At 35.6% G+C, this 21,690-nt stretch overlaps 1 protein-coding gene across 14 annotated transcripts in view; it reads left to right on the top strand.

The window, feature by feature from the left end:
• Positions 1 to 21,690, top strand: part of TBC1D32 (TBC1 domain family member 32) — an 82,961-nt gene that overhangs the window by 53,374 nt on the left and 7,897 nt on the right. For all 14 annotated transcript variants that reach the window (XR_014691490.1, XR_014691491.1, XR_014691492.1 and 11 more), the window contains 3 exons: positions 3,963 to 4,088; positions 9,893 to 9,976; positions 21,201 to 21,270. Coding sequence is in view for 9 of the 14 variants with exons in the window: in XM_084514611.1 (XP_084370737.1) it covers positions 3,963 to 4,088; positions 9,893 to 9,976; positions 21,201 to 21,270 (280 nt within the window). In the remaining 5 variants the exon portion in view is untranslated. The remainder of the gene's footprint in view (positions 1 to 3,962; positions 4,089 to 9,892; positions 9,977 to 21,200; positions 21,271 to 21,690) is intronic.

Genomic DNA, 21,690 nt, shown 5'->3' with positions numbered 1-21,690 from the left:
ATATTAAATACATGGTTATGTTAGTATCCTGGTTGCATGGATCTCAAGCTAGTTTCTCTGTCAGAAATGAAAAATAAGTGTTGACACGGCAGGGGTATTGAATACTTTACTGAGAGTATTTATTCTTGGGTTTTGTTACTTTTGCAGACCTTTAGTAGATACATACAAACATATCTATGTTTCTTATATTTGGTACATATTTGAAGTTGCGTAAGTTCCTTTTTCTGTTGTTGTTTTTAATTAGTAAGTATTACCTTCCCAGAGAAACCTTAAGGCAAATGCAGTAGTCTATGGTCTCTAGCAAAGTTTCAGAAAAGACTGTAGTACAGTAATCTTTATTTCCTTATTCTGTTGTTGGAGCATAAATTAGCATTGCAAAAGACCAATTTAAAAAGCATTTAAACAGTATAGTTTTAGACACATTGATGCTGCTAGCTATTAGCTTGCGTGCTTTTCAGCAGTCACAAAATAAAATAAAGATTTAATTTTGTATAACTTGCAGGAGAGGAAGAGTATGATAGAGACTATCTGCAAAGAAAAATAGGGGTCAAATCAAGAAGCCAGGAGGAAGCAGCAAAGATGGATGGGCCATGTTCTTGAAATGCTACTTTCTTGAAATTATTGGGGGATTTTTTTTAGTAGTTTTATTTCCTTCAGTGGTATCAAAATTTCACCCTGGTCTCTGTTTGGTAAGTTGACTTCTTAAATCCCAGCTTGTATTTTCTGATCCTCAGCTGCCAAACTGAATTACTACAGTCCTTAGGAAGTGAAAACCTGTTTAACTTGTAGAGCTATGTTGCTTTGCTGTTCTATGATTTTCTTCAACTTTCACCTGTTATGGAAATGGCAGAGGAAGAGAGAAAAAGAACTAAGAATCCTGTTGATAATACTGTAAGAGTAAATCATTCTTTGCATTAAATTTTTGTACTCACATATGCTGTTCTAAGCATCAGTGCCATGTTATTTGGAAAGATACTAACTGAGGATTTAGTTATTTGAGGATAACAAAGGAATTTAATGTTAATTAGTTTGGAAGAATTATTAATGATAATTAAGTTACTGTAATCAGCTTTTTTAAAAATACTATGTATTGTTTTAATAAATTCCAGTGACAGGGAGACAATTTGCTGATTATACATCATTAAGGTCATTAGACCAGCTTAAAATAAATTATATGCAGTATAGTAATTCTGTTGAAAATCCTTTAATCAGCTTAAAAGAATAAGATCATTTGAAAAATGTATTTTGATTGTAGAAACAATTAAGGTGTAGTGGAAAACTGAATACTGAAACACTATGAAGGTGTAAAATCACAGAATCATAGAGTCATTAAGGTTGTATAAGACCTCCAAGATCATCTGGTCCAACAGTCCCCCCCTCCCCTTCTCCTCCCCAATATCACCCACTAAACCACATCCGTAAGCACCAGGTGCAACCTTTCCTTAAACACCCCCATTGATGGTGACTCCACCATCGGCAACCCGTTCCAATGCCCAATCACTCTTTCTGTTGTTACTCTTTGAAATTACAGCAAGATTTGTAAATAGCCATAGAGTGGCTCAAATGCTTTTTGAATCTTTAATTAGAAGTCACCTTTCATGACAGAAGTCATTTCTGTAGTGATTGTTGTTTTTTTTTTTGTTTTATTTTACCCCAAACATAAAAACAGAGCAAAAGAAAGTTTGAAACATATGAAGAAACTCTGTCATCATAGTGGATGCTTAGTGGTAGTGCAGGCTATAATCTTTCATAACAATAGGAACTGCATGATCCCGCAGCAAAGGGAATGTGCACAGTTGAAGTGAACTCATGTGCATTTACCTTGCTGCAGGATACCAACATTTTTCTTCCCTCTAGTTGACCACAAAATATTTCATAGCACTCCCAGGTGCTCTGGGAACCAAGTAGCCTGAGGAGAGATGGTCTTACTGATTGTTTCCATTTTGTAGGGCCAGTATTTTATGCTAGAAAACTGGGTTTGATCAGTCTTATCTTACATATAATTACTTTATAAAATTAGTTTGCATTTTAACTTGAAATTTGTTCTGCCTTCAGGGGAAAAAAAAAAGAGTAGAAGAGCAAGTCTTTCACATTAATATTAGCATTTTTCTTTTTTAACAAATCTTGGATATGGGAAGAAAATATTTCCTCTTTGATTAACCAAAGCATATGTATGCATTCTTTTAATCAGTACTTTGTATGCATTATTCAGTGTGCAGTCTCATGTGTCAAGAGATGGATTGCTAGTATTCATTGTTCAATCTGAATTCCAAGATAGAAATTTTGGTTGCTGAAGATGTTTCATTTAAAGAAAAATATATTCAGACTTTAAGTACAGATACCGTATTGTTGAAAGCCAACTTAACATTTTCATGTATGATTACACAAGCTGGTTTTGCATTTGTCACTGTGGTTCTTCTGTTTTCAAACCTCTATTAGACTCAGCCAGTTGTGAAACTTACTGGCTCAGTCTGAGATTGTTCTAGAAAAATGATAGAGTATGTGTAATTTCCTCCAACTTAGTAGAAAATAGTAATAATAATAATAAAAAACCACAACACAAACTTTTTAGACAAGAGAAAAGAACGTACATACTTACTGGTCTTTTGTCATTGCATCAATGGCAATATTAATATTGAAGATGTGTTCCTATTGTAAAGAAAGAGAGAATATGGCTTTAATAACAAGGCGAGAATAACAGTAAGGAGCAATCTTTGAAGTTCTATCTTTGCATTAAAAAGGATTCTTTCATAAAAATCCTTTTGTAAACTATTCCTTGAGTTTGTTTTATAAGCAGGCTGAACTTTTAATGAAAAATGTTATCTGATATTTTTGAGCCTCATATATAGCAGAATTATATACTGTACTTTAGTAGTGCTCAGGTAAAATTCAAGCATTCGGAATTCAGAAAATTCCTGAGTTATATTCTTGTATCCTGACAGCACCAATGAAGAATCTGTGGCCCTTGGCTGTGGAACATGCTGGGTTCACCTAGATTCTTCAGAGAACTGAGTGTGACATTCTAAATTTCTCTAAATGTTAGAATAAATAGGCAAGGTGGCTATTAGGGCGTGTTTCAGTGACAGCAAACATACACATTCAGTGTAGTCTTCTGCAAAGTTTTGTGTATTTGTGCTAAAGTTGGGAAACACTGAAGATAGGAGTTCTCATACCATTGACAATCCAGTATATTTTCACAAAATTTACTTGATAGGTATGCCTAGCAATCTGAAGGCATACACATATATGCCTTTATATCCACCCATAGCAGAAGCATCTGAAGGAAATCTGCTCACTGAAAGAAGTAGAAATTTTCTGAGGAACATTGTTACTTTGCAGTTTATCTAGCATGCTTCATTTTGTGTTCAACAAAATAATGCTGCCACCTCACAGTTTGTTTTTTTTTATTAATCCACGTATGTATGATAAAGGTTCTTTGTCCATTTTTTCTCTTTTAGCTTCTGTGATGAAATTTTAGGTTTTAGTTTAGGTTTAACTTCTATCTTTAAAATAAGTTTCCAGTTCTTATCATTTTGGGACAAATGAGGAATAAATATAGTGGAGTTATAAAATGTGCTTCAAGAACATCTTAAATGTTCAAAACCCTTCAATAATTAAAATGAATATTTCTGTTCTGTGTAAAGCAGAACATCATCAGCTTTAAGACTAGTTGTCTCTCCAGTTTAATTGTCATGGATAGGGGATATTTAGTTAGTCTTTTCTTTATTATGCGTGAGGTCTGCCAAAAATACCAGGCAATGATAATGCTCTTATATGTGTCTGACTTCCCTGATACTTGGTACGGTTTCGTGCTTCTGAATGCATCTACTTTGTCTCTGTGGTACTTTGTATCTAGTAGCTGCTTATTACTTAACATAGTTAAATTTTAAACAAGAAAGAAAAATGAACAAAAAGAACCCAAGGTTGTCATTAAAAAATAACACTAGTTTAATTTCTTCTAGATAAAGACCTTGACAAGCTGTTATCACTCCTAAAAAATCCAGATAAACAAAGTGGGTGGGCAGATATTTGTAGAAGACAGTTCTGCAAAGTCATGAAAGCCAGACCGGATATCATCAGTGGAACAAGTAAGTATGACTTACAGAGTTGAAAAAAGCAAGTAAACGTAAAGCCATTGGTAAGTAATGGTTCTTTAAAGTTTTATTGAGGATTATGTTATATTTTGAATGGCTTTCTTGATTTGCTAAAAGGAGATACGAACATTCCTCAGAATTTTACATGTATGTCTTCTGGTGCAGCAGGACTGAAAGTACAGAATTTCTTTTGGTCTTCTAAAAGAAAATAATATTTTCTTCTAAAAGAAAATAAAAAAATAGAGAAGCAGCTTCAACATTCCACAGCTCTAAGCACAATAAGCTCAGACAGAAACATTCCAATCATTCCTTCTGTAAACATTCCATAGATTTGTGCATGCTCAGGAAATAGCTGCTTATAGTGCAGTTTTGCGTGTCTCTGGGTTGCTCAGATCAGCTAGAGGACCACTGATACAGTCCTTAGTCAAGCTAAGTCTTTTTGGAGTAGTCTTTGCAGTCTCCCTGAAGCATCTTTAGCACATCAGGGCTTTCTCTGTATTTGAACCTAGGCTTTAGCAGGAAGAGAAACAGGTAAATCAACTCTCCCCCCAAAAAGATTAGATTTACATGGAAAATTGCAGGGCTGTGTATCTAGGCTTAGTGTATTGAATGTTCAAATCGTTTGTGTGATAGCAAACTATTTTTTTGGCCTGTTTCAAAAAACCCGTCTCATCCCTCATCCATCGGGATTTGCAGAAGCTTTTTATTATGTTGTTGTTGCTGTTGTTGTTGGTTTTTAGCCCAAGAAATCTCACTTATCTTTTCCCAGTCGGTGTTGTATCAGCAGCTGACCTCTCTCCTGTCTGGGGGCAATCCAACATCCTTAGTCCACTCTTATCTTAGGAGACTTTAAACTCTACATAAGAGAAATTGAGGGTGTTGCAAAGATCATGTAATTATATAGTAACATTCTTTCATTTATAATGAGAGGTAATCCATCCCCAAATCCTAATCATTTTCGTCAAGCTTTATATCTATACGTGGATACGGATAGAGATAACAAGCTCAGCTACAATGACTTGCTCCTTGGGGGGCATTCAGTCATCATGGCATGATTCCCTCAGGAATCTGGACTTAGATCAGGAGTATTCTTTAGGATCTATCCATCTACTTCCAAAATGTTCTCTCTTAAAAAGTGAACAAACAAACAAAAAATAAATGTGGGAAGGATATTTCTTTTTTGGAGCAATTTTTACCTTCAGGTAGTTATTGTTTTGGTCTCAGCAACCATTGATTGGCTTCAAAGATACAAAAAACATAATCAGAAGCTCTTGAAATTGCATCTGAAATCATACTAGAAAACACAGGATTTTTCTTTATCTTTTACAATGAGTTGAATGTTTAATGACGATAGAGTCATTACAATCAACACAGTGTTTTGGAATTCATGAAAAGTCATTGTGATGTTCCTGTGCTACAGCCTTTAGCAATCACTGCAAAAAGTTGAAAGTAACATCAGATCTTACTCCATGGGATGGGCAATGAAAAAGATGAATATTTTCAGTAGGTATGACTATTTTTTTCTCTTCAGTATCAGAAGACAATAGACTTAGTTATTTTCAAAATAACCCAGTCAAGGGTTGAAAATGTAGCTTATATCAAGACACACTTGACAGCTATCTGAATCGCAGCAAAGAGAGTATTTCAGTTGTCAGCACTCTGCTGTAGAAGTTAAGATAATAGCTACAGACTTTCGTTTTTGATGAAAAGGGTCTTCTGGATTCAAAGACAATGAAATACTATGTTTCTACCATTATTAGAACATGTTGCTACTTTTGGAGGTTGAAAATTATTTAAATTTCAGCCTTCAGTTGGTGCTACTAAAGAAGACTTGACTAACTTCAGTCTGCAGAGTAATCTTCCATAGATTCTCTTTTTAAAGTGTGTGACAGAAAATTTTCTAAGCTATGATTTCAAAAAGACAAATCAGAGTAACTGCATTAGATTGCCCTTCTGAACTGATCTCCAGAGGAGCCTATAAGAAGAACCTAGATTCTCTAATTTGAGCTTAGTCTTTTAAAATATGGACCAAATCTACTGCCTCAAAGATCATGCAATCAGATCTTGATTCTGTCAGTGGTCTGCTCTCATTTTCTGTATGACCAATTGCAAAATACTGGATTTGCAGCAGAGGGCTTTGGAATAATACAAAAAAAAAAAAAAAAAAAAAAAGATTTTTACCTTTTTTTGTCTTTACTTGATTTTTCAAGGGGGCTTGCTTCAGAATTAGAGTGAAACAGTAGGTATTCCATGTCACACAGGAAGAACAATAGTGGATCTAAACTTCTGCCCCCAAAACAGTTTGAAAACATCCAAAGGAATATACAGTAAGTGGTGTAAATGCATGTAAACATTCATGCTTGTGTGTAAAGATTACACCGTTTGATGAGTGTAGGATCTGATAGTCTTGTTTTTCTGTTGATAAAGAAGATACAAGTATATTGATAAAAGATATGCAACCATCATCTCTAATGGAGACACTGTCAGAATTTTTATTGCCTCGTTTTCTTATATTCAAACAAAATGCAAGTTGTGCTTTTGCCATTTCAATGTATAATAACTGAAGTCTCTCCATTGTCTTGGGAATTCAGAAAAGTCCTCCTTCTTGTTGCCTTTAGGAATGGAGTTGCTGACTGCGTTTTTCATAGATTTATTGTCACGATCTATGGTTGATGGAGTTGAAAATTTCTGATGCTACTTATAAAAAAGTCAACTGTCCAAGGTTTTCATTCATGAATTTTTAACCTCTAACACAAGTCAAGAAGGACTACTGTTGACTCTTAAGAGAGTTCTTTTTCTTCTAAATTCCTTTGAAGTATCTGTCAGTTGGTATAGAATACGACCCCCTAATACTAGTTACATTAGAGGATCAAAAATTTTCTAATATGTGCTGTGATTTTTGACCTTTTTGGCTTAAACCCCTCAGAGAAGTAATTAAGTAACCTCTTCTGGTTGTTACCTAATAAAACAGTTGGAATCATAATTTTTTAAATCAGTGTTCTTACGCAGTTTAGAAGCAATTTGAATTACCTTCCTTTTGTACATTAATTCTTCAAGAAAAAATAACAAAACAAAACAAAACAAATGTCCTGTAGGAATACAACTGTTTTATGGCATACTGAAATAGTTTAGTAGATTTCAAAGTTCTTCCATTTATTTTGTATATGATTACACACTCCCAAGCTACAATTCTCTTTATTTCGGATGCGTGGATTCAATTTACATGAGGTAATTGTCATTGTTTTAAAAACTTTGATATTTATACTGCCAAGCTACCATAATTTAAGAAAATTAACATTGTAAACAAATTGGTAGGCCTTGACACTAATTTTTGTATATGGACATAATCTCTGCGTGAGATGTGGGCTATTGTGACAACACTGACTGTGTTGTACAATGAACTTTTCTAAATTTCATTTGTCTCCTTTTCCAATTAAATGAAAAATCACTGAGCCAGTCTCCATCTTTACAAAGGTTCCCTGATTGTGTCTACATGGCAGCTAAATGATTTAGTATTATAAGACAAAAATTAAAATAACTACTTGTCATTTCACATGAACATTCTTGTGAAAGAGAAAATGTCCTGTGAAAACCCTCTATTTCCATATTAACCAAATTTGTTTTGATAAACTCTTCTGCATCTTTTCTCCTCTCAAACTTGATTAAAAGCTTTTCAAAGATCCTGATAGGCACTTAGATAAATACTTTCAAATGGTGGAAATCAATTTTGTGCTTGAGTTTCAAAAAATTGCTTAGTAGTTGTTGAGCTGTCACTTCTCATATTAACTCAAGCACTGAACTGGAATATTTAACTGTTAGGTCAAGCGTGTGGATGGCTTCCAACAAAAAGGGGAAGAAAAACACGGTGTTCTGACTTGACTTACATTGAATTATGAAATACTTTATTCCTCTTTGCTGTTTTTTTTTCTTGCTTTACTTACACAAATATTTGTTACAATGTTTGTGGACCAAATTTCACTAAGCCTATTAGTGAAGATGTGAGATTGTTTATTCTTACAAAATAAATAAACCATCGCTCTTCTACAAAATATTTTTTTTTTGCTAGCCCTATGTGGTTTCTTAAAGGTGTGACTCAAATAGTTCTTTTCATAAAAATGCATAACAATATAAATAATATGTGTAATATTTTTCATTTTGATTTGCTAATCCTTTGCAATGCAAATTTTTTTTTCTTTTTCTTTTTTTTTTTTTTACTGTTGGACCTGGTTACTATAACTGTAAACCTGTTTTTAGCTGTTGTAGTGAAACTTCTTTTTCACATATAGGGGAATACCCAAACTCAGCATTTAAAAAACTTCAAAACAAAACTGGATTAGTTCTAGATAAATTTCCATAAATGTTTTTATCCAGTTAATCATTAAAACAAACAAACAAACAAAAACACACAATTTAATGTCAGTATATTAGCTTAAAAAATGGTTGTTAGCTTCCAAATGGTTGGAATAAGAGTTAGTTATTGTCTTTGAGATTCTTTTCTTCATTATTTTTCTGGCATAACAAGCATCAGACTGTGCATGGAGGTTCTGTCCTTCTCCTTCTCCTCATGCACTGCAAGCTTGCACTCCTTCTCTGTCAGTTTTCCTACCAACAGTTTTCTGCTTTTCTCCGTTGCCATCTCCACCACAGATTGTTATGCTTCGCTTGTGTTGCTATGACTGTACATACAGCTACATGCTAAAATATTTTATCGGAATTATTCAGCTTAAAAATGACAAGACCTGTGCATGCATGAAGTTTTATGGGGCTAGGTGCTGAAGCTTCAACACTGTTGAGTTGCATTTGAGGTGATGTCAAGGAAATTGTAAAGTGCAGACTTAAAACAGGAAATCCCAACTCTTTTTTACTCTGTAAGAATGCTCCCTTGCTTTGCATTACTGCAAAAAGTTATATCACTATTCTTTAAAACCAGCTTATTATAACAATAGCATTTACTTATCAAAAATGTTCATCATTGCTATATCAAGTTCTTAATATGGCTAATCTCAATATCCTGCATGCAATATTTATAAAGACTTCCTTGTATCCTGTAGTTTACCTCTGTAGGGTGCTAGTGTGTTCAGTTGCAGGAGCCTCAAACTTGCAGAATTGAAGATCATTGAAAGTTGTCACTAACTTCCTGGCTAACATTCTGTTAAGGTGGGATATGTAATTTCTTATGTAGTGACAAGATTTCAGCATTCGGCTTCTCTGTGCAGTATGTGCAGACTCAAAATTCCACAGAAAGAACTGAATAACAACATTCCAGCCATCATATTACAGATTTTCCAAATGGAAATACTCTACTCACTTAACTTTCAGTGTATAGCTTTTATAGTTAAGTGTATAGATTTTATCTTTTGGGGTCATAGGTCATGTTGGAAACAGCCCTTAAAACTTTATTCACTTTTCTTGGCATTTTTTTGTTGTTGTTGTTGTTGTTTGTTTTTTTTTGGTCTACATAAACAGAAAAAAAAAAAGATAAAATATTGTAGTTTAATTATAGTTAATTGTAATTTTATATTGAAATAATGTAGCAAATTCTGAAGTAATGCAAAGATAATAGGGAATTCTCTTTCAGTTTACACTGAATATATTCTAAATAAAGCTATTTAAAATCTAATTTAAGCTAGGAATGGTGGTAGGAATGCAAAAGCACTAAGTATGCTTTGAATTGTTCCCCCATAAAAACATGAATAAACATGCAGAAATTCAAATAGCTTTAGTTATCTTGTTAGGCAATACAGTTCCCCACTTTGTTCATTGCCTTTAACGTTTAAATATTTTTATTCTTTTTGCAGTTTTGGCAGAATTAATTGAAAAGTTCGTGTCACGTCTTTCTGAAAGCCGATTGGATTGTTATTTCAGCATGGAAAGCTGTAAAGGTCAGTTTCCTAATAATTTATTGCTGTGAAGCCTCTTCATATTCAAATTACCTTCCTTTTAAATATTTCTGTAGTGGTTTGGGGATTGGTGAAAATTTTCCTTAACAACTCAGAAATTCATTACTTAACTGATGTACCTCAGTTTGGAGCAAAAGATGATGTACTTGAGGAAGCAGTACAGACAATTATTAGTGATATTTTCACATTTCTAGTGTGCAGTGGAAAGGAGATGAAGAACAGGCAAGGGTGTCATTCAAAGTATTTGTTGACACCTATTTCAGGATGATTTGCAAACCTGGTGGCATAAATATTTAAACAAGCTTAAGCAATCTGGTGTACCTTTTGAAAACCCTTTATTATGTAATCAGCCCCTAAGTATGCCATTTATATCGCATTAGTAGAATTGTTATTGTTGGCAGAGCAATCTGAGTGTTAGTTTCATACAGATATCATGCTTACAGCCAGGAACAAAGGAGGAATGATAAAGTTAATTTATTCTGAATGTAAAGTAATATGTTTTATATTACTTTTTATATGTTTTATATGTTTTACTTTTATATGTTTACTTATAAAATCAGAAGATACAAAAGCATAGTTAATAACTACTGGAAAATGCAGTTTCATTCTTTAATATCTGTAAAGACTTCTTTCCTAGGTCGTAGTTTACTTATTTGGAGTTCTAGAGAACCAAGCCATCTTTGGGGAGAACCTATTATTTATACTTCTATTTTGTTCTCACATCCATAGGATGAAAATATAATGTCTTCAGACATGCCTTTGAAATTTCAAAGCATAAAACACCTTTAGTAATTTAGATCTCTTTCTTTTATGTAGTGGTGTTGCCATTTAGCCAAGTATCTTCTGAATACTTTAACAGAGCATTTTATTTGAAAATCTTTCTCTTTGCTTAAGGAAGAGAGCTGCTAAGTGCCAGTTCTGTCATTTTTTTATTCCTCCTTAAAAGATCAGTACTGAAAGATTCTTCTAAACCCTATTGTCCTGCATCAGTTTATTACTTACTTTTTGACTTCTCAAGAGGCATAATGAGCAACAAAAAATTTTTCATTGACTCACAAAACTTGCTATTGACTCATAAAACTTGCTATTTGCATAGATCTGTCTCAATTCAAATCATTATTTCAGCTACTCTGTTAAAAGTATAACATCTTCACAACTTAAAAGTTTTGACACCTAGACTTCCCAACTTCCCAACTTGCTCCTCTCTGTACATTTTTCTTTTTGGGTCAAAGTTTAAGGTATTGTACTATCTCCAATGATATTAAAGGCTCAGGTGCAATTTCTTGTCCTGCCATGGGGGCTGCCTATCTCTTGGTTCTTTAGAGGGTAGTACAGCCTACAGACTATAAAAGTTCTTCCTGTTAGATGTTGTCTGTTTGATTTGATCTGAATAAGGCAAAAACTTAACTGAAAGAAGAACAGAGGAGGAACTGTGCAACTGTGCAGAGAAGGGCGACGAAGCTGGTGAGGGGCCTGGAGAACAAGTCCTACGAGGAGCGGCTGAGGGAGCTGGGTTTGTTTAGCCTGGAGAAGAGGAGGCTCAGGGGCGACCTTATCGCTCTCTATGGGTACCTCAAGGGAGGCTGTAGTGAGGTGGGGGTTGGTCTGTTCTCCCACGTGCCTGGTGACAGGACGAGGGGGAATGGGCTTAAGTTGAGCCAGGGGAGTTTTAGGTTAGATGTTAGGAAGAACTTCTTTACTGAAAGGGTTGTGAGGCATTGGAACAGGCTGCCCAGGGAAGTGGTGGAGTCACCATCCCTGGAAGTCTTCAAAAGACGTTTAGATGTAGAGCTTAGGGATATGGTTTAGTGGGGACTGCTAGCGTTAGGTCAGAGGTTGGACTCGATGATCTTGAGGTCTCTTCCAACCTAGAAATTCTGTGATTCTGTGATTCTGTAACTTCCAAGTGGATGTCTTGCCCAGCAATGCAGAGCATTCCTGCTGTTTCTTAATCACAACACTTAATCATTAAGTGTTCCCATCTAATGTGGAAAAACTCTAATGAAGGGACACATCTGTACCCTCTGCACTTAGAAGTGCAGAACCTTATTTTCAATCCACTCTTGTCCACCCATTGTTCAAAATGAGTATTTAAAACAAGTTCAGGAAGGTTGAACTTGAATCTTCTACTTCATTAACCTATGATTTCAACATGAACCATTGATCAGATGGAGCTGTCAACAATAACATACTGTTCATCTAAAATTTAACGCCAACTTTAAAGAAACCAAGATTGAAAATTGTATGACAATCACATACATGAAATTATACCTTGTGATTTTCTGTTCTTAAAAGATAGATACAGAGACAAAACAAATATAACAAATTAAAAGCTCTTGAAAATCTTGGGCTGGACAGGTTTTCAACAAACCAACCCATTTTTAAAAATTCTTTTTTAATATATTTTTCAGAAAACCAGTCCAGTCTGTATAATATTCCTTTCTGTATTTTATGAATCACTTTTTCATGCATAATTATACAGGCAGTATTGGACATGAATTCTCTAAAGAAGTTTATGTATACAGTTCTCAAATAAAAGTTCAATGATGCATTGTGACCTCACTGCTTTAGCTGCAAAGAGAAAAAAAGTGAATCTCAGAATTCAGCAGTATGCAAAGTCCTCCTGCTTTTCTACAGGAAGATTTGTTGTATCTCCCAAATAATTTAAAATGACTAGTTTTATCAGATATCTCATTCTCTCTAAATTATACTCATTTGCTCTGATTATGACGAACTTATTCCTTCAGAACTACTAGATGATAAATTAAACCCTAAAGTGACCCAAATAAAATAACAGGAGTTTGAAGCTAGAGTAAATACATTTAATATCAGAAATTAAAGATGACACTTTGTCGTGGTTCCGCTCGAGTGGGCAGCCGAGCTCCACCACAGCCGCTCTCTCACTCCCCCTCCTCAAAGAGGAATGGGGAGAAAATATGTGAAAAGGGCTCAAGGATTGAGATAAAGACGAGAAAATCACGCAATAATTATTGTAACGGGCAAAACAGACTCGGCATAAGGAGATAGTAAGATTTATTGCCTACAACTAACAAGCGAGAGAAGTGAGAAAACAAAGGAAAAAAAAACAAAAGCACCTTCCCCCCCCATCCACCCTTTTCCACCTCCTCCCCCCAAGCGGCGCAGGGGAACGGGGAATGGGGGTTATGGTCAGTCTACAGCACTTCTTCTCTGCCGCTCCTTCTCAGTCACTCTCGTCCCCTGTGCTGTGGGGTCCCACCCACGGGATGCAGTCCTTGATGAACTGATCCGGCGTGGGCTTCCCACAGGCAGCAGCTCTTCCAGAACTGCTCCAGATATGGGTCCGTACCACGGGGTCCATCCCTCAGGAGAAAACTGCTCCAACCTGGGTCCCCTACGGGCAGCAGCTCCTGCCAGATCACCTGCTTCTGCGTGGTCTCCTCTCCACGGGCTACAGGTCCGGCCCGGAATCTGCTCCGGCAGGGGTCTTCCACAGGCGGCAGCCTCCGTCAGTGCAGGGCCACCTGCTCCACCGTGGTCTCCTCCACGGGCTGCAGCGTGGAACCCTGCTCCACCGTGGTACTCCATGGGCTGCAGGGGGACATCCTGCTTCACCATGGTCCTCACCACAGGCCGCAGGGGACTTCTGCTCCAGTGCCTGGAGCACCTCTCCCCCTCCTTCTACACTGACCTTGGTGCAAGGCTGTTCTCTCACTCCCTTGACTCTCCCGGCTGCTGTGTGGCGCAGCGTTTTTTCCCTGTCTTAAATATGCTCTCACAGAGGCGCAAAACAACATCGCTTATTGGCTCGGATCTGGAAAACAATGGGGCCCTTCCCAAACATGGGGCAGCTTCTAGATCTTTCTCACAGAAACCACCCCTATGGCTCCCTGCTACCAAAACCTTGCCACGTAAACCCACTACACACTTTCACAGTAAAAAAAAAAAAAATCAGGTTGGATGATGAACAATTTTCTTTTGCAAATTTTGATATTCCCTGTTGATTAAGGAGGTATTGGGGAGGCATTGGGGAGGCAAGGACAATCCCCAGACATGGACTGTATATCTCGAAACAAGACACTGAAACTCATGATAAGGAAGCGGCAGACGGACAGAGAAACAAACGTAAGGACTATAAATCTCAAAACTGGACATTGGAATTCATTATAAAGATACAACAAACGGAAGAATTGGCAACAACCAGCTCTCGCAATTAAGAAACATGCCAATTCAGCAGATTCCTGACCAAAGGTGAAAAGTACACTGTGAGGAAGACTCGGGGTCTTCCTCCCAGAGACCCCTGCCCACGTCCCAAAGACCCCTGCCCACAATTCTTGGAAGGCTCTACGCAGGCGCAAGGTGCCAAAAGGCTAATTAGCATGAGAAGCGAGGGAAGGCGGGGATAGGTAATGCATATGTATAGGTGCTTGTAGAATATTGATAGATTGATTGTATAAATTCAAGACTGCTTTTTGCTTTGGGTATGCACGATAGGTGGAGAGATCCCCCGTGCATCCAGCGCTGCAATAAAGAATATACCACTTAAAGGAATTTCGGCTTCGATCTTTGAATCACTGTCTTAATAAATATAAGGTTAGAAATGGGATAGCGAGAGGCCTTCTGAAGGATTGTCAGTAGTCTGGAGATAAGACACTGATGTGAACTGTAGGCAAAGGGCAGGTATTCTCTTAATGTTTTACCCCCCGGTCAACAGTGCCATCATCACACACTCTTTTTGTGAAGAGTTCTCCAGTCCAGGAAAAAGTGTTGCTCAGTCAAACGGTGTGATTCATCAAAGGTTTATTTTATGTTTTACAGGAAGTCAGTTAATAAAATTTCGTAACACATTTTTCAGACAGGTGTAGCAATGAGTATTTTCCAGTAAAACCAGCTAAGACCAATAAACTCATGCCGATTGTCAAGAAGGTGAAACAAAAATATGATTCCAAAATTGAATCTAGGATTATACAACACTCTGGTAGATTAAAAAAGCTTGACTGTATGAATCAGTTGTATAGCTAAATTTACACTCATTTCACTCATTCTTACCCAATAAAATATACAGCGTGGCATTCCTATGAAGAAGGAATGTGCTGAGAGGCCACAACTCTGTATTACACTTCCAGTATTTGCACAGAAGGGAGAAATGGATGCATCTTCCTAGCTCAATATCTAAGTAAGCCAAAAATGCATTTTGCAGTTGCATGTGTCCCCCATTCACTCTCTTCAATAAATCGGGATTTGGGGAAACAATTTCTAACTAATGTTTAGTCTTAATGAAGAGAAGCCACAATTTTCATGAAACTGGATCCAGTATAGTGTATAGATATTCAGTGTTTATCATGTTCCTTGAAATGGGAAATAGATTATCTTAAAAAAATGACAGCTTTCTAAACCCGTAGGTAGTTGTAATTAGAATAACACAGTCATCCATCTGCTGTGGAATCCCTCAGGATTTCAGTCTATTATAATATCTGCAAATATGGAAAAATCAAATTAGTTTGGGTTGTTATCATTTTGAAGATAAGGGATAAGAAAAAATAACTGATAAACCACTATGCATTTGCAGTGCTTAATTATAAACAGTAATACAAATCTTACTTGAAGTGTACTTTTTGCTAGCAGCAATGATACTGCTGTGATGTGGATTCAGATGAGGAAAATAATATACAGTACGTATGTTAAATGTTAATGAACTCTGTCCACCCCCTTTCCCAAGATTAATACTTTACAGTTTGCTTTTATTTGTCTTTCTTCTGAAAAAGATATGAACATTGAAAGCCAATCCTTGATGCCTAGCTATCAGAGGCAATAGGATGGCAATAGGATGCAGGAGGCAAGGAATTGAAATTTGCTATAGCAGTAAAACTGGCGTTATGCATTAGGGATATGAAGTTACTAAAATAGCTACTTTATCTTCCTGTTACCAGCAAATTCCAGTTCATTGAAACACAAATGTTTTTTGTAAATGTATTAGTTTTCTCAAGGTTCCAGCAAGCCTATTTCTCAAAGAACTCCACTTGTAGTGTTATCTTTTTCTTTACCGTGAGGGTGACAGAGCACTGGTGCAGGTTGCCCAGAGAGGCTGTGGAGTCTCCTCTGAAGATATTGAAAATCCGCCTGGATGTCGTCCTGCACAATGTACTCCAGGTGATCCTGCTCAGCAGGGAGGGTTGAACTAGATATCTTCAGAGCTCCCTTCCAACCTTGGTCATTCTGTGATTCTGTAATATGCTAGTGTCATGGTCTCCACCACGTGTTGCAAACTTCCCAGACTCAGGAATGCTATGACCTCTCATGGTTAACTGTTCTTTTGGGTAGCTCTGTTGGTGCAGGTGACCTTGCAGTTGAGTTTTCTATTTCCACTGACCTCTACCTCTGAAACAGCTGAAGCAATAGAATCGCAGGTATTCAGGCCTTAGGCATAAAATTGAAATATCCTGCTCTGTTCCTTCTCTAGTTGAGGCTCAGTTCTCCAGATGAACAAAATCTCATAGGAACTTTCTACCATTTAATAAGCTTAGTCTACTAAGGATCAGGTGGATTGGGTGATGAACAGAAATTTTAAAAATGCCAATGGGAAGCTTCTTAGAGGGAGCAATGAATGAGAAATACAGGACTACATCACAAATTGGGCTGAGAGGGAAGGATGGAAGGAGGGGCATTCATCCCTTCCTCCTGCATCATTTGTTGGATGCATTTCTTTAAAGATAGGTGCTATTACCAAAAAGCATTTTGCCCTTTCCTAGTTGTTATGTAACTGGACTGAAAATGTAGTTTATTCTTAAAGATGTTGCTGCCAAAAACAGCTTGAGTATTTGTGATGACCAATACTCAGAGAAGTTCTAGATACGAATATTTTGATCTTCTATTATGACGAGGAATCTTTCTGATGACCTAGCAGATATTTTCAGCAATTAGAGTAGAATTGCACTTGAGATTACTTACTTACCTCTGATGAGGAGCCATTGTCTGTCTTCATTCACAGTTTAAAAACAACAATAATAATATATTTCTCTGAAATGGGATTTTTTTAGAGACAATTCAAACAATGAATACAAGATTCAGTCAGAATCTTGTCAGAAGTGTTATAGATGGATAATTTTTTGGAGGAGATGATGTTTTGATGTTCATTAAAGAACAGTAGCAAAATGGCAGAAGAGAATATGGTGATAAAAGTATGATTTCCACTCTTCCCCAACTCCAAAAAAATATGTTTTAAAATAGATAATTTTCATAAGGATATCACACAGTGTTTTATACTGCCTCCTTGGGTACCTTTACAGTGCCAATGTTTAGACACATACTAAAGAAGAAAAATAAAAAGAAAAGCTGATTTTTATTTAAATAAAAGATTTGGTCGGTTTCACAATTCTAGTTTTTATGGACAAAGCCAAAGACTAGAGATCTGATAGGAAAAATAACTACGTATTGTAAAGTTCCTTGAAGCTCATACAAGAATTATGCAGGTGCCTCTGACCATCATGGGATATTCAGTAGCTGTTTGCATTTTTTTTACTTACCTTTGATTAAAGGAACCATGTAATTTCTATCTATACAAAGAAAACTAATATTTCTTATCTAAAAATAGACTGAGTTAAAATTTAGAATTTTGCGGAGGTTATTTATGTTACCATAAAAAGATTTGGCCTGAACATCAACAAGTGAAAAAAGGTAAGTCAATACTGTAAGTACAGCGTTAGTCATTTTTCCCACTTACCACAAAAGGAAAGGCAATAGTTTCTTTGGGATAACAGCAGTGAAATGGGAATAAATTATTACCCAAAGACCATACAAGTTGTATGAAATGTACTGTAAAGCTGTTTCAGCTTGGCATCCAGTCGCTTCATTGTGAATGCAATGTAGCCCATTTTCTGACTTAACCACATAAAAGTTTCTTTGTGGTAAGAGGAAAAATGAATAAGAAAACCTTTCAGATGAGTCGTAAAGTTGATGCATTGAAGTTTAGCCTGATCAGGAAGAATACTATTGGATTGTGTGTGCCACTTAACTCACTCTGAAGTATCTGTAGCTAAAGATTGACTTTAATAGTACTATTTACTTGCCTTTGCAAGTCGTGCTTTTTCAGAATGTCTGTTTTTATGCTCCTGAATGTTACAAAACTTTTGCAAAGTGCTGTGCATTGAAGCACTTGAAATGGGCGTAACCATAGTACAACTGATCAATCATAACCTCAAAGCAAGAAAACACTGAGATTGCATAAAGAATTGCTCCTTGTCTTCCCTTTTTCCTGTTCTTCCTGCTTCCCCTAACTTTTTGGGAAAGCATGAAAGCCAAGGAAAGGAATTTGCAATAAAACAAGAAGACAAGGAAAGGTTGGAAATAAGGGAAGATCACAAAATGATAAAAATAAGTACTTCCTTATTGTAGAAAAACTTATTATTCTACATTTTTTCATACGTAGTGTTTATATTCTCATGTTTAAAGTCATTATTGGCAATTAAGAGTTTGCAGTCATTGATGTTTCAAAGGAATCTTTTTCTCTTTTGAATTAATAAGATTGTATTAAATTATGGCATCCTAAAACATAAATTATGCCTTCCTGTTTTAAGAGCAGCCATACTGATATATTTTTTTTTTATGATCAGCTTCTTAGAAGAGTGCATGGTAGGTTGCTAATGTAAAGAGTAGTTGCAGGGTTAAACAAAATGAATTGTTTACATCCTAAAGTGGTCCATACCTACTGCTGTGGAGTCATACGTATTTTAGAATGAGAGACAATGTCATCTTCCCATTGTAACTATTATTATTTTAATTGTAAGTCTATACAGCTCCTAAAGGAACATGTGGAATATCTTTCAAGTCATCCTTCAAGTTTCAATTTGGGTTAATTTCCATTTTACCATATTTTGAATTTTAAAATAAGAAGTATAAAATACCTATTTGACATAGATTTTTCTTTTATTAGATAAATAAAAAGGAAGTTACTAAAGCATGTTGTTCATTCCGTTTAATAATAGTCACAGTGCAGTATCATATTCTTATCTAATTTACAGTTCAGAGAGGTGTTCTGCCATTTGTTTGAGGGTAAATGGCATTCTTGTTTAGAAAATTGTTCCATCAATGCCTTCTGCTTTTCAAGACAGTTAGTTTTCAGGTATATTGATAAATAATTGTCAAATATGTTTTGTAGAATATCAAATTGTGTACTAAATCCACAGAGTCATGAGCATCATTATAATAGTACAGTCACAACATACGACTGCAAGCTTGCTAGTAAGCTTTTTATCGATGGATTGCAATATGCAATATCTTCATACCCAACTTATTCTTAATAATAATTCACTAGCTTAATGGAACATTCAAGGTTTCTAGGTCCAGTTTTTAATCAGTAGGAAGTGGTCCTTTGTGTATTCTAAATGGCTTTGTAGTTTTCTAACGCCTAGTGTTCCCGGTTTGTTAATTGGAAAAGCAAAATGGAAATCAAAAATTTTGACAAGGAACCTCAATTTCTGTGTTCATAGTGTGAGTTGTCGATTGGTAGTAACTCAACTGCGTAGTGTACAGAGCTATGATTATATCAAGTACACTGGTGTAAGAAAGTGAGAGTTTTTGCCTTGATGAGATACTGCATAATATAGAATTATTCGGTCCAAACTCTATGTTAATTTTATCTTCTTTCATAATACAGGGGAAAATATCAAAGGGAAAACTGATAAGGAAAAGATCCTTTTCAGCAACTAAGAATTATTATACCAGAAAATAAAAGGCAATGAGAATGAATGAAATCAGTTGTGTTCTTGTAATGTTGGTAGGAAGAAAGCATTCAGTACTTGCTGTAAGCTGTTACAAAGTGGAAACTGGTTCAGATGGTGTGCTGTCATATGGCTGTTTCTCACGACACCCTTGTTGGACTCTGAGAGCAGTTCCAGCATTTCCACCCACACAAGGCTCATCTTGAAAAGGAAGTAGAGCTTCCTTGGTGTAGAGATTGTTAGGCTGTTTCCTTCTCTCCTGCAGTCATGCAGGACTGAATATATACAGTCATGCCAGGACTGAATTAACCATTAGTTACCATTAGTCAACTCATTCAAATTCTCCTTGGCTTGTCTTCTAACATGGCTTCTATGTTACAGTATAGCTCTGGCCTGCACAATTGCAAATAGGAACCTGGAAATGCATGCACTGTTTAGGTGGTATTTGCAGCTTGAGAAAAAAGGTAGCTTGGAACAGTAGCTGTAAAAAGTTAGCAACTGTTTCAAGCATCTCCAGGGCTTTATAACTGAAATGCCCTGTGATTTTATATGTATTCTTTCAAATACTGTTTTTCTTGAACTTCTATTCTGGGGTTGAAAAAAAAAAAAAAGCTTTGACTTGAGATTACTATTTCAATCTCATCAGTTTATTGAATAAATTCAAGATAATTTCAGTCTACAGCTCATCTGAGCAGGACACTTCTTTCTTTCTTTCTTTTTTAGACAATTTTTTAATTAAGTTCATTTTTTTTTCTTTTTTATTAGCACTTTGTCTCAAAGAAGTATATTAAAGGCTTAAGACCTCAGCTTTTAGCTCATAGTATTACTGTAGTGAATTTTTTTTTGAGGTGTCGTTATCTTAGATGAGATGAGAACACAAAATAGACAGAACTTCATCTTTTGCATTTAAAATTTAGCATGTTGAGAAAATGTTACTAACGGGGTTGTTTTAATTCACGATTTATTAATTTGTTTATCTAACTTGGATTTCTCATTTAAATAAATGCAAAAGAATGGTGGTATATATTACTGTGTGAAAGAAAAATTATGGAACTACAGGATATTTAAGAAACAATCAATTATAAAATGTTCAATGAGATTAATATCAAAATAGAATTTTTGTTAGCAAGGTTGGCTTTACAGCTTGGTGACTTTAAGGCCACTGGAATGGAAGAAAGTAAACCAGAAAATGCGGCTTTGATTTCTTGGCAAGAAGGAATGAAGCTCTGCCAAGAAATGGGTCTGAAGATGATGTTTGTTCTCATCATGCTTTAAAGCTAATGATAACCATATTAAAAGTGAACATTTTCCTGTAAAGAAAGTGATTTTAATTTAAAAAAAAAAGTGTATGAGGAATACAGGTTCTTGATGTTTCTTTGCAAATACTGCTAAACTCACTTAAATATGAAACAGATCTCCAAAATTAGTATCTGTGCATGGAAACTTTACATTAGTATTCAGTTTAAATCATATTTTTCATAATACTTTATTATATTTTTCTTTTGTTTTAGCCATGGATGCAGATGTGAAGAAGGAACGCCTTTCATCTGTGCAGCTGCTTGGTGTTGAAATGACAGTCAGGTACATGGTATTAAAATATTTCCCTAGTGTATTTCTAGAATTTGTTTGATTTCATGGAATGACTTTAATGATACTTAATCCATTAACTCAGTGTTTTATGCCATCTAAATCTAAAGATAATCTTTTGAGAAAATGAATTCTAAATTTCAAAATGAAAAAGGTACTAGTACATAATTAAATTATCTTTACAGATTATATAGGTTATTGTCCTTGATTGCTGCAAAGGCTAATTGTAACTTGTTAGTAAGATTTACCACTTAAATTACATTATCCTGAGTTATGTTTCTTTTCCTTCTCACATAACTTCTCTAAATGGTTCTGTTTAGCTAAGCTTAGTTATATGCCATTAACACATTTTATTTCGCTCATAATTTGCAGAGCTATGATGAAAGAAAAGTTAATGTGTCTGTACTTCCACAG

The sequence above is a fragment of the Aythya ferina genome, assembly GCF_964211825.1.
Source record: "Aythya ferina genome assembly, chromosome: 3".
Taxonomy (NCBI): Eukaryota; Metazoa; Chordata; class Aves; order Anseriformes; family Anatidae; genus Aythya; species Aythya ferina.
The sequence above is the reverse complement of the archived record's forward strand: the minus strand, read 5'-3'. Positions and strand labels throughout refer to the sequence as shown.